Below are 17,130 nucleotides of genomic sequence, written 5' to 3'. Positions count from 1 at the left end.
CCGCGCCTCGCCTCAGCGCGGCGGGGTCCCGGGGGGCGGCCGCGCTGCTGCCGGCCGGGCGCCCCGTTGTGGCGAGCCCCGCGCCGCAGCCCCTGTGCTTCTTCCCTCTCGCAGAGGTCTTTCTCCCCGAGGAGACGCGCTCCGCCGCACCTGTGGATTTCCTGCAGCAGCTGCCCAGCTACCAGTCGGCGCTGAGGCGGCGGGCCGCCGCCGGGGGCACCCAGGAGCGGCGGACGGTCCCGCGGGGCTCCGCGGGGCTCCGCGCCGCGGAGGCCCGGGGGCCGGAGCAGGAGGGAGACGAGCTGGCTGCTCGCCCTGCGAGAGAACTCCCCTTGAGTATGGCGGAGAAGAGGAGATGGAGGTTAATCTTTACACGCTGTTTTTTCCCTTTTTTCTAAAAAAAAAAAAAAAAGGCAACAAAACCCCGAACTTGTCCTAAACGCAACGTAGGTGTGATGGAAGGCTGAAGCAGAATTGCATCTGTTTCACCCAGTGGCATGCGGTTTTGACAAGAAGCTGCCCAGGTACTCGGGCCAAAGCGCGGCAGGCTCCCTGTGGCACCTCCAGCTGCAGGAGCGTGACCCGGTGCGCTGGGCTGGCTGCGAGGGAGTAGCTGACTGGGGGGAGGAATAGGTTGAACTGGAAGAAATGAGTGAGGACTACCTGCAGCAGCCAAACGCGTTTCTCGCTGGCTTTTTGGTTTTTTTTTTTTTGCACCTCGGGGTTTTGTGCTTTTGAGCATCACTGTGAGTTATCTGTCATCAGCAACCCCCTTCTGCTATGTGAGTACTGCTGTTCTTGCCCCTGTTCTCAGCGTTTCTTGCAAAATACATTGGTGCTCTCTCTGGTGTGGCTTAATACAGGTGGAAAGCTTTCCAGGACCATTTCTTCCTTTTTTTCCTGTATCCCTTTTTAAATTGCTCTTTGCTGTGAGCTGTAGGCAGTTCCTGCCCCTCTGGTGGTAACCCCCAGCAGGGAGGGAGTGGATTGCAAAGAGCATGCTTTGTCCTGCCTGTATTTCTCTGCTTGTTGTCTCGTGTCTTACTGCTAGGCTGAAAGTTCCTTGGAGAAGAGAAGATACAGTATGTGTTTTTATGTTGTCAGGAAACAGTACCTGATTTAAAGTGCAGCTTTGTAGTTGTGGTTATGAACCAGGAGAGAGGTGAAAGTACAGTTAATGTCTGGTGCTCCACAGGGAATAAGAGTTACTTGCTTGCAAGAGTAGCTTACAGCCTGACCCTGGAGTTAAGTTTAACCCTACAGCCTTTACACAAAGAATAGCAGAAGATCTAGGTCATGGTAAAGTGCTCAATACATTGAATTTTTATTTGAAATTGGATATCTAAAGCTCAGTTCTTCAAGAAAAAAGAACTGCAGTCCTGTGGCAGTGGTGTGTGTTAGGAATGGAGTTGGGATGTCCCAAGCTTGTTTACACGTTTTGGCGCTGAGAGATTCTGGTGGGGCTTCTTGGCACTTATATGGATCAGTAAGCTGTGCACATTGTGCAGCAGCTGCCAACACAAAATGCTTGATACAAATGTCCTGAAAGCTGAACACTCAACTTCTGTAACACAGATGAATATGCAGCCCACGCCTCTATTTAAAATGCAAACCAAACATGGGCCAGATAGTTCTCCAAACTGTCTGTTTAAAACACTACATGCTGTAGCCTGTAGTTTCCACGAAATGAAATCTTTTGAGAGTAGCTGTATTTGCACATAAAGATGAGGTCATCTGCTGCCTGTTTGATTGTTGCATATAGGGTTTAATTTGGTTTCTTGCCAAAGCACTAATTTTACTTTCAGATCAGAAGAATATGGAGACTTTGTCAACATACAGCACACAGTGCAGTGGCATGGTGTGGCAGTGAGTCACGCGCTGAAGTAGGGTTGCGTACAAAGTCTTTTAGAATTGAAACCTTTGTCTTCTACTCTAGCACAGTGGGTGCTTAACTGCTGCCCTTCTTCAGTGGCATCAGAGGCTGGAACAGCATTTGCTGCATACAAGTCAATCTTCAAGCTATGTTTCTGGGATGTTTTTCTGTTTTTAAAGTTTCTTAAATGAAAAAATAAAATGCAAACTCTGAGCTACTCAGAATTCTCCTTGATGCTGTTGCTGACCGTGCAGCAATTTTTAAAATGCGAATGTATGCATATTGCATGAAAATCTGTGAGAAGTGATTAAAAATTATAGACAGTTTGTGGCACATCCTCAGTGTTTGTTTGCAGCTTACACCCCCACACATGTTGGCAAAGAAATACTTTCTCAAATACATTGAGTTGGCACTTTCCAGCAACTTTTTCAAAATACTATAAAAACTGAATAATTAAAAATGAATAATTTTAATAACATTTGTTTTCTGTTATGTACTGGAAAATGATATAAAAGTTAGAATTATAAAATCCAAATGAAATATTTAAGCCTCTTTATAGCTCTCTATTTTTTTTTTTTACTTTTTTCCCCCCAATTTATTTTGACATTTCATTCTGATTTTGAGATCTGTGAGTTTTCTACAAAAAAAGAATATTCTATTTTGAACAGATGCATTTATAACATTAAAAGAAGAAAGCTAAGCATTTTAGAGAAATTTTTTAAGAGCCTCTTGGTGAATATGCTCTGGTAAGAAGTTTTGAGGAAAGAATCTTCTCTTCCTTTTCCAGCCATTTGTAAATACAAAATAATTAATGGCAACTTCCCCGAGATCCTACCGGGAAGTTCAGCTACATATTTTCTCCTGTGTTGTGCTATTGTCAATGGATTTTTTTTTTTCTCCAAGAGACGCAAGTGTTTTCTGTGAGAGGACTTAGTATATTTGAATTAACTTGATGTCACAGTTACCAGGAGGAACAGATAGGGACAGCTAGTGTGTGTTACTCCAACTTTTAGCACTGTACTATCCCTCCAAAGGCTGCAAGCAGGCTCCATTGTGTTAGGCCCTGTTACATGTAGTGAGAAGGTATTTCTTGTGCTCAGTAACTGTATTTCTTGATTCTTAGGGACTGTCAGCAGGCTGATATAAAATATTTATCTGAGTGGAAGCAGTGGAAAAGAACTAGCAGTAAATCATTGAAAAAAGTTCTCAATGAAGTCAAGGAGTTGTTGTCTTATCTGGAGCTTTGGCGACATGATATTCACAGCATAGAAGGTATTTATTGTCTGATGTCGATTTCTCCTCTTTAAAATTGCTTCTATTATTGGTAGTTTTACATGTGTGAGCATAGTTTCAGATATAACTGTACGTGTTTAAGAAGTTACCTGTTTCCCTTATTGCTGATGTAGAATCCATGATGGGGTAGAAGGAAATATATTAGAGAAAATTATTAAAAAGTCACATTTCCATTTCTGTTATATTGCTAAAAGCCTGCAGTACTTAAAACTAGCTTTAGTAATGTTTCATCAGTTAACTCAATGTAGCTGAAATGATAATCTGCTCATTCTGTATTTTCAGTGATTTTGTCGTCTTAATTATTGGCACGTGTTTCTTTCATTCCCAGGGAAATTTGGCGCTGGAATCCAGTCCTACTTCTCCTTCCTGCGTTTTCTGGTCCTGCTGAATTTTATAATTTTTATCCTGATGTTCAGTGTTGTTACCCTTCCCAGCATCATTTCTAAATATGGACTATTCAACAGTAGCTTTGCTAAAATTCCTCCAAAGAACATAGGTAAACAACTTCTGTATGTACTGCTGCTGTTTATAAGATTCCCCCCTTCCGTCAGCTTCTCCTCCACCTCCCAGGACAAAGAGATGCTTTTTTATAAGAACTTGCCATGTTTGAATTAACTTGATCTTGCTGTTTAATGGGCATTATCATTTGAGTGACTTTTCCTGCCTTTCTTTTGACAGAGCCTCACTGCACAGTTTATAAACCTAGTGATAATAAGGGACTTGTTTACTTCTATACTTACCTCCAAGATTTGTTCAGTGGCACTGTAAGTAATTAGAATTCTTTTTATTAAGTTTCTGTGTCTCACTTAACATGTAAAATGTGAAAACATTTTGCTTGGCGAATGAAGCTTTGAGAATTTTGAAAAATGATAAGACATATGCATCACTGGAGTAAAATTAGCCTTTATCCTTTATCTGCGGGAAGGGGAGTTTTCAAACTGACTTGCAGTGAGTGTCCACAGGGCCTGGTTGGCCACATGGTGCAGCCTGCACCTCCCCTCCCCAGCTGCTAAACGTTACATATTCTGGAGCACGCTGCCTATTGTGCTCTCTGTGTAGGGTCTCAGTGTCCTTGTCATAGAGCTCTTTGATTGGTAGAGGGATTTTAAGCATGTAGTGTCTGCATTACAGTTTGGTAGAGGCAATGTCAGTATTTAGAAGCTATGGACTGTTGTAGCTTGCTGGGGGCCCCAATAGTAATTCTAAATTTACAAAATGATTGCTTAATATCAGGTTGGATTTACCAGGGCAGTTGATGCTACTGTTACAAATTCCATTTAAACTTAATGTTTTCACAGGGGTTCCTTAAAGAGACAAGTTTGTTTTATGGCTATTACACAATAGATACTGCACAGCTCAATATCCTGAGGTACAACTTGCCACTAGCATATCTGCTAGCTACATTTGCCTACCTTGGATTAAGTCTCCTCTGGATAATAAAAGGGTAAACAAGTTGATATACTTTATTTACTGCTACCTATTGCATAGTTTACATTGTATTCTTGCTTGTAGGGAACATGCTGCATTCTAGAACTGGTTTAGATGGAAATGGAGAAGCTTTTGCTTGAGGATGCAGTGCCACAGTAGCCTTTGTCTGTCTTTGGGAAACTGAGCCAGCAAAATAAATAAATTTGAAGTGTTAGTTTTTCATATGTATGCATACATATAAATAAAAGACCCTCAACTGTATGGTAGTTGTTGGAGGATTTTCTTTTGGTTTTCTGTTTGTTGTTTTTTTCTTCTGCCATCTCAATTTCCTGAGCTACTAGCTCTTTGCAGTGTCAGAGAAGCACTGGATGAGGTGAGAAAGTATGACTGTGGCTAAGTGTGGAGGGAAGTAACCTGTGTCAACCACGGCTTCAGCTGACTTTGGTCACTGCAGAACCTGACACTGAAAGCTTCCCAGAGACTTGCTGATATAAAGCAAATGTGGCTGTTTGCTTGGGAGGGATGGGGGTGGGGAGAGGGTGTCATTTAGTCTTTGATGAACCAGGTGTGCTTTTTGTTTCTTTTCCTGTGGATAAAATATGTCTTTTCATGAATGAAGTGAAGTTGCATTTTTCTCTAGGTCTGTGGAAGGATTTAAGCAGAACTTGGTGCGTGATGAAGACCAGTTTCAGAGTTACTGTAACAAAGTCTTTGCAGGCTGGGACTTCTGCATCACAGATCCAAATGCAGCACGGCTAAAACATCGCAGCTTGCAATATGAGCTCCAAGTGAGTAACTTTCGTTTTTCTATGATTATGGTTTCATATAACTTAGATGGCTAAGGAGGAGAGGTGTATAATTTTGCAGATAATGGAATAAGGATAAGAAGGATTGAAGTAGTTTATAGTGGGGGCAGGGCTACCCACATCCTCTTGCATACTTTTTAGGTAGCTAGAATTGTGGCGCAACGTGAGAAGGATTGGCAGTGAGGATGACAGCCCTTCCCCCGTCCGCTGGGGACTGAAGCCAACCTGTTAGCTGCTTATCTTATGTGCCTCTTCCTCACACTCGGGTCGTGCTTCCTGTGTTAGTTTCTACATAATCCAACAGGAAAAGCTATCCCAGCTTTGGGCAAGACTCTTGGACTGTCAGGAATCAGTTTGGGTGTACTGGGTTATAAGTCTCCAATGTGAATAAAATTCAGATGGTATGCCTCATACAAGTTGAGAGCACTGTTGCAGTAAGATATTCATTCAGGATTAATTAATTCAGGATAAATACTGAAAGTTTTTCACTAGGTGTCTTTGACACACATGCACATACAAAATGCTGATGCAGCCAATAGATTTCCCAAACCATAAAGCTCTCTGAAAAGAGAGTCTGTAAGGCTTTTCTGGTGAAACCAGTACTTTCTTTTGCTCTCTGTACACTGGAAGCAGAGATTTGTGTAGTGAAACAACTACCTTTGAAAAGATACTTCCACTTCAAACCACAAAGCAGTAATTATGGATTTCATAAATTACAGTGAGTTGCTTTCTGCTGTAGTAAAGTTCACAGTCATCTTTTCATCATATAACCAGAGCCTCCTTCACTTACCACACTTCTGCCTTTAGAACTCACACCTTAGAAGAACTTGCTCCTTAATATTACTGTTTGAAAGAAAGACTGAAGTGAAAAATAGCTGACAGGACAATGAAAGAAAAGCTACACATCTACTCTCTAAGAATATTTATAAATATAATTGTCATTGCAGTTTTATCAGGAAATAAGTCCCCAGAAAATACCTGGGTAATCTGTGGGTTTGCCCAGGTTAAATTGCCTTCACAGGTGATACTTCTGTGATTTTCACATCAGCTAAGGTGAAATATATCAAGTTTACATGACAAGGTGCTCAAGACTCTGCTTCTTTCTCTGTGCCATCCCCCAGTTTTCCTTCACAAAGAGTAGGAGAAGGAGGTTCGAGCCATAGTGGTGAGGACTGGTTACTTACCTGCAGAAGTAAAGAGATGAGTAGGCTGATTTAACTGATTTCAGAGTTTAGTACCAAGCTGAGATCAGTCACTCACGATAAACAAGCAAGTTGTCTTTCTGTCCTCAAGGAGATATGTTACTGATATAGTAGAGATAAGAGGATTACGAGACACTTGTCTTTGGCTACAGGGCCCTCGGCCTGAGGAGACTGAGCACACTGGGGCTTCCACTCCTGCATGGACCTGTTTGTGTCAATGAAAAGGCACTCTCAGTTCGGTGTGCTTGGGCAGGCTGTGGGGTGACCTTCCTAGAAGAGGCTACGGATTTGCATGTCCCAGAGTTAGAAGACACGCTGTATGCTGCACCAGAAAACTACACATCCTTTTTCTATTGTTTGTAGACAGACTTGGAGGAAGAAAGACTGAAGCAAAAAATAGCTGACAGGACAATGAAAGAAAAGCTACGCATCTACTCTCTGAGAATACTTATAAATATAATCGTCTTTGCAGTTTTATCAGGATGTTTTTACTCTATTTATAGAGCAACTGTCTTCTCTCAAGAAAACTCCAATGTAAGTATCAGGCATGACATTAGAACAGATTCAGTCGGGGCTGGTGATTACAGCAAGAGGAACTATTGTGAAAGAGTCAAGTATCCTAATATAGCACCTTTCATGTAAGGGATCTGAAAATGCTTTCTACAGACTTAGATTTTTTTTTTTTTGGTAGGAGAGAGTGAGAAAGATCAAGAACCATGTGCAAAAAAACCCCAGTGATGTCTTCCTTTGATGCTGAGGCTTCTGTGTCTTGTGCCTTGGAGCTAATGCAGCTGACAAGAAAAGCAGCCCTCATTTTCCTTCCTATGTAACTGTTCTCACCTCACTGTGATCTGCTAGTACAAGTGCTTGTGTGTCTGGGCAGTGAACTGGCTGAGAGAACTGATCTGGTTAAAACAAGCTTTATCGTGATCAGTTTCTTGATCTGGTTCACTGCTCAACTGCAAAAATGAACAGCAAGGGAAGGGGAGAGTAAAGATTATGATCTGTATTGTGGCTTGAGTTACAGCTGTGTGGGGAAACAGGAAGGCTTCGAACAGAGCGCTTTGCAGAAGAAAAGGTTCTTGCATCAGTAGTGGAAAGAATCAGGTTAGGTGGGGTTCTTAACCCCTGGCAGGACAAGCAGATGGGAAGAGCAGTTCAGAAGCAGAACAACAGGAGCAGACAATAGTTTCAACAGTTTTGCAACAGTAATTGACTTCTCTGTAGGACCACAGGGTTGAATTAGCCTGACATGAATGGGGACAGCATTTTTTTCTCTCCTGTCTGTTCATTGGTGATGTGATGGGCACTGGCTGTGTAGGGGAAAAGTTGTGCTCGTGGTGGACCTAACTCTTAACTTCTGTAAACTGCCAGGATTGCAGAGACAGAAGCAAGAAATGGGGACTAAAGAAGTGTTTGTGTCAGAGGTATTGTCTGAGGGCAGAGAAAGGATAGCACAACACTGAACAACTCAAAAACCAGCTTCATTTACTGTGGGCTTTATTTACAAGGGTTGATATCTTGAACTTGCCTAAACGAGTAGGTAGAGGAGCTTGTTAAGATGGTAGGAAAGTCAGGGGGGCTGTTTGGTGCCAGTGCAAATAACCTGAAAAGTGTCTGAACTTTGACGTAAGTGTAAAAGCTGGTAGCCTTAGTGCTGGGATAGACAACATAGTCACATGCAAGCCTTGGTGAGATGAGCCTTTTCAAACAGAAGCTTTGGGAAAGCGCAAAAATACTCATACCTGGAGGTGGAGGGAGTTACTGGTGAAGGAAGTAGGAGAAAGCAAGAGTGTGTAGCAGCAAACTGCAGAGATAGATAGCAGTGGTCTGGCTTGTAGTTCCAAATATAGGTGGAGGATGAAGACAGAGTAAAAGATGCTACCTGAATCCTGGATAAAGAGGCTGGTGGGTAGCTGGAGAGAGCACGATGTCAGGAAGGTGTGTTTCTCTGAGTATTATCTTTCTCTCATCTCTTCTTGTACAGGACATCAGCAATACAAACTTCCAGGTTAATCTCTTACTGCAGTATTTGCCTTCCATGGTGATCACATTGGCCAACTTCATTGCTCCTCAGATCTTCTCATTTCTGATCAGATTTGAAGATTATTCACCAGCCTTTGAAATCAGGCTGACGCTCATGAGGTAAAGACATTTTTATTGTGGCCTTGGATATTTCAACAACATGTTCTTGGTAAGTTATAAGTATTGTAAACATTGAAATATCAAGAAGCAGAGAGGTTGGACTCTGCACTGGAGGGCCTGGGCACTGGAAGCCAAGCAGGCATTGTTTAACTTACATTTTAGTTGGAAGCTTTAATTTTAAATCTGGAAACAGTCTCCTGTTTTGATGACAGTACAGTGCAGTTGTTTCAGTGTCCAAGTTTTTCTCTCAGTCCCATTTAGCTGTGTGATCTGGACATCTTCAACAACCTGAATAAATAGTTGGCAGAGAACTGTGGCTGCAGAGCTGTGGATTCAAACCGTTTTGTGTGCAGCAGTTCCTTGAATGAGTAAATGTGTGTGTACAGCAGTGACTGAAGCGTGGCTTTGCTCAAGGCCGAAGTTAAAAGTTTTGGGATAAAAGATACTTAAGTGTGAGAGCATGAAGAACTAACATTTGGCAGCTTAAGGCAGTAAGATCTGGGCTGAAGCATCTGAACTTTGTCAAGCCCCTGTGCTTTGTATTTCCAATTTGGCCAAGTGCCTCTGAAGGTCTGAAGCCATGTGAGAAGGAAATGCTGCACACAGAGTTCTCACATGGACTCTCAAATTGTACTTGAGAGAATCGCAGCCCATTGCAGCATCAAGATCTGCAACTGAAATGACTGATCTAGGAACAATACCGAGAAAAGGAATAAGGGACTGTAGCCTAAAGCAGGGAAGGTGAAAAGCAATTTAACTTACTACTAAGGAAAGAAATGTGTTTATTATCTAGCTGGCCATTCCATTAAAGGTGTACAACCCTTTTGCATTTCAAGCCTTCCTTGGACTCCTGTACAAGTTGAGCCAGGTGTTAGAATGGCTCTTTTTTTGGCAAGTTTGGAATTGGGTTTTGCCTTTCTTCCAGGTGTGTCTTCGTGCGCTTGGCTAATATTGGTGTTCTCTTGTTCTCGCTGTGGAGTCAGATCTCCTACTGTGCCACTGATGAGTGTAAGGCCTGTGGATACAATTACGAACTCTATCCTGTAAGCAGATATATCTTGGTCTTTAATCATCTGAACTTGTGAACAGAGAATTGTTTTCCATGAGATTTGCTTGTCTAGAGGTATTCAGAATCAGACCTGGGGTTGCCATTCATGTTATACCTGGTGCTGATTCTTACTGCTCAGTGCAAACCAGTACAGTTCTTACGTATATCTTTTGTTTGTCTAAAACTCTGATTAGAATTAGTCCAGTAGCAGATTATTGTTTAGCACAGACTTTCTCACTACCACGAGAATTGTTTGAGGAAGGTCTGCTTTGGAGACAGCTGTGTTACTGCCTCTTGCTCCAATAAGACAAGTGGTCTTTCGTCAAAAAAACCCCACCAACAAACCTACCCAAACAAAACCCAGCAAAACAAACAAAAAGCTTGGCATGGAAGCTCTGAAACACTTAAATATTTTAGAAATGGGAGTTAATCCAGTTTGGACTTTATGGTGTTAACTGAGACGTTTGTTGCTTTAGTGATTGACAGATTGATTTTTTTACTTGTTATTTAGACTCCTAATCTTATTTTTCCTGACTTGTTTTTATAGTGCTGGGAATCTGCAGTTGGGCAAGAAATGTATAAACTGATGATATTTGATTTTATTATAATTCTTGCTGTGACTCTGTTTGTGGACTTTCCTAGAAAGTAAGTATCTCTGCCTTTTGAGCATACTTTTGCAAATGACATATGAAACACGTTTTCTTTTTTCTGTTATTAATTCCCCCTATTTCTAACCAGATTACCAGTTTTAAAATAAAACATAAACATATTTCTGGTGGTTTGAGCACTTGTTTGCTATTCAGGTGGCTGTATAGGTTTTGATATCTGAGTCTTTTTTTTCTTCCGACATTTTTCTGTTATGTTGTCTAATGCCTAAATGCTAAATATCTTTGTGTTCCAAATGTGTTAGAATTAAGCTAAGCTCTATAACTTCAATTTAGAACTAATGCTGTTCTTTGGTTTTAGGTTCTTAGTTACTCATTGCTCTTGCAAACCAGTTCAGTGGTGTGGATTGCAGGAATTTGGAATTCCTGACAATGTCCTGGAAATTGTTTACGGGCAGACTATCTGCTGGATCGGAACCTTCTTTTCACCACTCCTCCCTGCAATAGCAACTATAAAATATTTCATCATCTTTTACATTAAAAAGGTAACAAAGGCATGTGGTAAACAAACAAAATTGAGCACATCGCTGTTTTTTGTGATACAGGTATGCAGTTGATTTAAAATAAACAAAAAAACCCCTAAAAACACCCAAGGTTGAAGTGTACTGGAAATGAGGTAATGGTATTCCATTTTCTGTAGGTTTTTTGCTTTTAAGAGAAGGTAGAATTTTGCTTTGAAATCAAGCAAACCAACATTTTAATAACTACCTGTTCAATTATTTGGGTTTTTTTAAATAAAATCTTTTTATGTAATAAAACTAGTTTAGAACACTTTTCTGCAATAATCTATTTACTAACAACACAGCTTAGAACTTGGACAAAATTCTGCCAAGCTGCTAAAAATTTGGAAGCAGAATGGAAAATCCAAGCTGGGTTTGATGTTCAGGGTGTGATTTCTGCATACCAGAAGCTTTGCTCTGTAACCACACAGCTCCTTCGATGCGTCAAATTCTTACTGAAACTTCAGCTCTTAGAAGAGGGGATGTATCCAGTGAAGATGTGGCAGAACAAAGCTAAAGGCTGTGCCACGGATCATACACCAAATGACTATGTCAGTTGACTCTGTGCAAGTGTATGAGGTCCTGTCCTGGTTTCGGCTGGGATAGAGTTAATTTTCTTTCTAGTAGCTGGCATAGTGTTATGTTTTGGATTTAGTATGAGAAGAATGTTGGTAACACACTGATGTTTTCAGTTGTTGCTAAGTAGTGTTTAGACTAAGTCAAGGATTTTTCAGCTTCTCATGTCCCACCAGCAAGAAGGCTGGAGGGGCACAAGAAGTTGGGAGGGGACACAGCCAGGACAGCTGACCCAAAGTGGCCAAAGTGGTATTCCATACCATGTGATGTCATACCCACTATATAAACAGGGGAGTTGGCCTGGGTAGGGATTGCTGCTCAGGAACTAACTGGGCATCGGTCAGTGAGTGGTGAGCAATTGCATTGTGCATCGTTTGTTTTGTATATTTCAATCCTTTTATTATTACTGTTATTTTATTATTATTGTTATTATTATCATTATTAGTTTCTTCCTTTTTGTCCTATTAAACTCTTCTTATCTCAACCTATGAGTTTCACCTTTTTCCTTCTACTTGTCTTCCCCCATCCCACTGGGTGGAGGGAAAGTGAGTGAGCGGCTGCATGGTGCTTAGTTGCTGGCTGGGGTTAAACCATGACAGGCCTTCTGGATCAAATTCTTACTCAAACTAGGAGACATTGACTTACACCAGAATGTAAAGTGTTCTTGGCCATTTTCAGTCCATGTACATCAAAGGAAGGATGGTTACATGATAGCTGGCAGCATATTTGAGAATGTTCAGCTGAAAATTCAGTTGGTGGGGAAGGTATACCTGGATGTATGTATGTAGATCTACTGGTAACAGTTTTGCTCGTTTTCCCTCTTCAGATCAGTTTGATACACACATGTAAACCTGCGGCTAGGCCTGTCAGAGCATCAAGTTCCAATTTTTTCTTCTTGGTGGTGCTGTTGATTGGGCTTGTCTTGGCTTTTATTCCTTTGGGAATCAGCATAGCACAGTAAGTGACAATTTAACTTCTGTGAAGTTCACATTTGTTCTAAGGTTGTCAGTTCCCTAAAAACAGGCACACAAGTTTGGAATGATAAATTGGAATAAAATATATGGTGTATAATAAATCAAATTATAACTTAGTTCATATAAACAAAAATTACAGTTTTAAAGACAAAGGACACTTTTACCCCACTGGCAAAATGGTGCTGGGCTCGTGTTGGATTATTTAATCGTTACATTTTGGGGTAGCATCTCCTTTCTGTTCTGCTTCTTTGACAGTATCCCCTCCTCCAAGGCATGTGGTCCATTCAGGAGCTTTAACACTTCATGGGCAGTTGTTCCAGATACAATACTTGGATTTCCAACAGGTCTGCAGAAGGTCCTTCATGGCATAGCATCAGAAGCCTTTGCAGTGCCTTTTTTTATGGTCACTTGGTGAGTACTGTGGAGACCTGATTCAGTCATGCAACTGCATGGTTCATTTCCTTCCTTACTGAACTGATACCAAACAACTATAAGACCAGATTTTCCATCTGCAGTCAAAAGCATCAAAGCCCGTACGAATCCTCAGCTCTTATGTCTTTGCCCATGTGTTCACACTCATTAGCTTTATTCCAGCTCCTCTTGCATGTCCCTTATCCCACACTTGTCTTTTTCAAGTGTTAACTGCGAATCATTCTGCAAATTAGTATTGTTAGCCCTGTGATCACAAATTGTATCTGCAAACCTTGGTTTAAAAAAAAAAAAAAATCCCAACAACAAAACCCCCAAAACAGTCATACTGTAAAATAAAATTCAGTATAGGATCATAGAATTTTTAAGGTTGGAGGTCAGCTGTAGAGATCATATAATCCAACACCCCTATTCAAAACAGAGTCAAGTAGGGCAGGTGTTCGGGAACTGTGTCCAGTTAGGTTTTGAGTATCTCCAAAGGTGGAGACTCCACAACCTCTCTGGACAACCTGTTACAGGGTTTGGTCACTCTTGCAGTAAAAATCTTTTTTTCTTAGGTTAAAATGGAATTTTTTGCATTTCAGTTTAATCCAACTGTTTTCAGATCTTGCAGCCTTGTTACCTGATACTTTCTACAACGTCTACACTTGAGAAACCATGCAGTTTATTTCAGACTCCACCCAGCCTTTTGTTCCATAACACATGTTTATCCGTTCTCCTGAACGGAACCTGTTACTGCGTACACAGGAAATATCAAGTCCTCTTTTTTGGTTTGGGATTTTTTTTTCTTTTTTTTACTTTATCATAAAGCCTGTGTAAGAGGTGGAGGTTGACTTCCACTGCTACCCTCCTGCTTATTATTTGGAAAAGAAAATACATGATTTATATAGGCATTTTTTGCTATTCTAGTTCTTGGTACTGCTCGTAATAATTTAATGCACTGTGGATAATTTGGGTTACAGATTACAGCTGGAATATGTGCTAGAAGGAATGGCTGCAATACTGATCTGTGGCTGCTTACCATAGTTAGAAACCCCAATGGGAGCAAAGAGTTACTCCAGTGAAACCTCATTAAACTTAATTTCCGCAGAGCAACCCCCCCATACATACGCTTAGAGCGGGGCAGGAACTGACAGTCTAGAGAGAGCTGTCAGAACACAACCTGTAACATCTGAAAGTGGCCATGCCTCTACATCTCCTAGCACTCTGTCCCTGCCTGCTGACAGCACAAATATCTCAGCAGGTGCTTTTGAGCAGAGCTATGCCCAATCTACCCCAGCTGTATATTGATTTTTTTTAATTTTTTTTTTCCTCCAGCAGCTTCTTATCTGAAGCAAATGCACAAACCACCAATTCCTCTAGCCCATAACAGCCTTTTTCTGACTAATTCTGTTTTGCATGCTGTTAACATATAATGTCGGGTTGTTGTTCGCAGCCTCATTATGTTCTATTTTATTGCCTTGGCTGGAGCACACAAACGAGTGGTTGAGCAGCTGAGGGAACAACTGGTTATGGTAAGATTTGACCCACTTGTCTCTACCCCTAAAGTTTTCATTGCTGTGTCAGTAATCAGGCATGCAGAGGAACAACAGTTTTTGTAGTCTTCTGGATACTTGGTGTTTACACAGGCAGTGAAGAATGTTTTAGAATTTACACAGGAAAAATTACTGAAGCACTATAGTATTTCTCAGTCTGGTTGGTTTTCCTGGGTATCAGCTGCAACTGCAGCAAGGTCTGGTTATATGAGATAGGCCTCTGAGAAGCGGTGTCCCTGGTCATCTGTTGTCTTGCTTAACTCCACCCATCTGCATGGGTCTTTTTCTGCTAAACAAGAACCTGAATCTTGTGCTTCCTGTCCCCTCCACCATCTTACAGAACCCCCACCTCTATTTCCTTCTCCACTCTCACAAACAGGCACCCAACTCCCTACTCTTCCCTCCAGGCCTATGTTTCTGCTGCATCATGTCTGGTCTTATTCCTGAGCACAGGTCTTTGTGGTCATCAAAAGCTGCTGCCATGTTTGACAGCCTTCACGCGCTGTGGTCTGTCAAACTCTGCTCTAGTCAGAACCTAGCCTCAATAGTAAGACTTCTCACTTTCTTAGGAAGTAGCCCATTTCTTGGTATGTGCTTCTTTTAGATATGGCATTTAACAACCTGTCCTTAGAAAAACACTGTGCTAGGGAAAGATTTTTCAAGAGTAAGGAATTTAAGAGCAAAAGCCTTACTGCTTTTTCAAGGGTTCCCAAATCAGTTAGGAATTCTGAAAATCCTTGCATGCTTTTTATTTTTGTTTGTTCACCGTTGTTAGGCTTCTTTGGAAGTATGGTTTTAAGTTTTTAGGTGTATGAGATGTTTTTACTAGGCTCAATGCAGAACTGTTAATATGTGACCTAACATGAGATAAATGAATTCAAGACTATTGGGAACTTAAAATTGTTCAGGCAGTTGAGGGTATGCTGGGAGCCACTAATTAGAGTACAATGTGGTGAGTGCACCTATTTATTTCTAATAAAGAAACGAGCTTTTCATAAATAACTTGTACTACTTCTGTTCATCTAGAGCTTACTTTTTATCCTGTCTTTCCAGGAGAGTCGTGACAAACAGTTCTTAATCAGAAAGATAACAGAAGCTCAGAGCCGTCCTTGAAAAACACTAAAAGCCAGAAGAACTTGACTTCCTGAAATTCCCAGAACCACTAGATAAGAGTAGAAGCATCTGCAGCACTTAAAAAACGAGCAGCTGACTGGCACCCTGGCACTGCAGTCTTAGTCTTGATTATGCTAGTGGGCCTTGGAAGTTTCCAAGACTGGAAATTTAGTTAATTTATATTGTGTTAGACCTGTCCAGAAAATTGTATAGTAGGACACTTTGTTGCTGCTACAATTTCAGGGTTGTTGGGGTTTAAGTCCCTATTTTTTCAGGGGTTTTGGTAAAATGGGGTCAGAACTGAAATTCTGTTTAATAACTTTGTACTGTTTTTACAAATTATGCTTTAAAAACGGGGGGGGGGGGGGGAAGTGTGGTTTTACATGTTTCCAACTCACTTCTCTCTTAAAACCAGAGATGTATGTCAGTATTTTGAAATAGTGCACAGGAGAAGAAAACATGGCATGGGTTTGAAATCGGTTTTCTAAATATTTTCAGAGAAGAGATTTTGATACTTACTTTGCTCTGAAATAGCGAGTGCAGTTGAACACTGGATAACTTTGCAACATGGTTCAGAGAAAACAAGCTGATAAAAGAGCTGTGAATAAACCCTGAGATATAGGAAGAGACCACCAGTCGGGTCACCGGGCGGTGCACGTCTGTCACAGGGAAAGCCATTGCTCGGGTACCAGCCTCACTGCTGTGGAGTAGCTTTTTTTTTATTTCATTTTTTTAATTTAAATGTGTTAAGGCATTATTACTTGTGTTTTATTCTTGTACAAACGTCTTGACTACTGTTCTCTTTGTTCTAAAATGTGAACGTTAGAGAGTTTAGTTATAGTTTGGAAACGCAGCATCCAGAAACTTATGTGTCAGTACCATTTAAATTCACGTTTGTTCTCGCTTAAATTAAATGATGGAGCTGTGTGTCTTGGAGGGAACAGTATTTCTCAGTAAACTGCTGTTTCCTTTAGTTAAAGATCGTTCTTAAGGATTTTCTGTGCAGAACTGTATTACTTGAAATGTGCCAGTAGCACACCGCTAGCTAGTATGTGAGGCTATTCTTTTTACATCGTGTTTCGGAATGTTTTCTGCCTTCATTTTAAAGAAATTAACATTCAATAAATGATACTACTCTTTTTTTAGATATGACGCCTGATGTTTTTTGAGCGGGTTTCCTTTGACCGGCCTTTCCGGGCCCTCAGGGCCCCCAGCTGGCGCCGCCGGCCGCTAGCACCTCCGCGCCGCCAGGGGGCGTCTGGCGCTGCCGCTCGGGGGAGCGCCCCCTCCCACCTCCGGAGGTCGCCCCGCCCCCGTTCCCACGGCAGCCGGGGGACGCCGGCCCTGACTGACAGCTCCGCTCTCCAGTGCGGCGGCGCGGGGGAGCCAATCGGAACCGTGATGGGGAGGGAGGCCGCCCGCGGCGATGACGTCGGGGCGGCGCGACGCGCCGGCGGAGGCGTCGGGGTCAGCGGGATGGAGGTGGCCGCCGCCGTGGCTCCGGCCGTGTGGCGCTGGCTGGGGGCCGGCCGGCCCCCCCCCC

The 17,130-nt window shown here is 41.8% G+C and overlaps 2 protein-coding genes across 3 annotated transcripts in view; both read left to right on the top strand.

Annotated features, from left to right (window-relative positions):
• Window positions 1-121: 121 nt before the first annotated feature.
• TMC7 (transmembrane channel-like 7) lies at window positions 122-16,674 on the top strand. 2 transcript variants are annotated; one of them, XM_010570158.1, is made up of 15 exons: window positions 122-361; window positions 2,997-3,145; window positions 3,495-3,662; window positions 3,845-3,930; window positions 4,465-4,610; window positions 5,235-5,382; window positions 6,966-7,136; window positions 8,590-8,747; window positions 9,673-9,790; window positions 10,343-10,440; window positions 10,762-10,945; window positions 12,363-12,493; window positions 12,766-12,921; window positions 14,375-14,453; window positions 15,528-16,674. In XM_010570158.1, the coding sequence occupies exons 1-15, from the start codon at window positions 339-341 to the stop codon at window positions 15,585-15,587; spliced, it is 1,875 nt and encodes a 624-aa protein (XP_010568460.1). In that variant the 5' UTR covers window positions 122-338; the 3' UTR covers window positions 15,588-16,674. The 2 variants fall into 2 exon arrangements, with proteins under 2 accessions (XP_010568460.1, XP_010568458.1); XM_010570156.1 differs by lacking the exon at window positions 6,966-7,136 and having other exon boundaries at window positions 252-361.
• Window positions 16,675-17,013: 339 nt separating this feature from the next.
• Window positions 17,014-17,130, top strand: part of COQ7 (coenzyme Q7 homolog, ubiquinone (yeast)) — a 3,674-nt gene continuing 3,557 nt past the window's right edge. The window contains exon 1 of the mRNA XM_010570565.1: window positions 17,014-17,054. Coding sequence (XP_010568867.1) covers window positions 17,014-17,054 — 41 coding nt within the window. The remainder of the gene's footprint in view (window positions 17,055-17,130) is intronic.

Source organism: Haliaeetus leucocephalus, unplaced genomic scaffold (assembly GCF_000737465.1).
Source record: "Haliaeetus leucocephalus isolate CR32 unplaced genomic scaffold, Haliaeetus_leucocephalus-4.0 Scaffold295, whole genome shotgun sequence".
In the NCBI taxonomy this organism is placed as follows: domain Eukaryota; kingdom Metazoa; phylum Chordata; class Aves; order Accipitriformes; family Accipitridae; genus Haliaeetus; species Haliaeetus leucocephalus.
The sequence above is the reverse complement of the archived record's forward strand: the minus strand, read 5'-3'. Positions and strand labels throughout refer to the sequence as shown.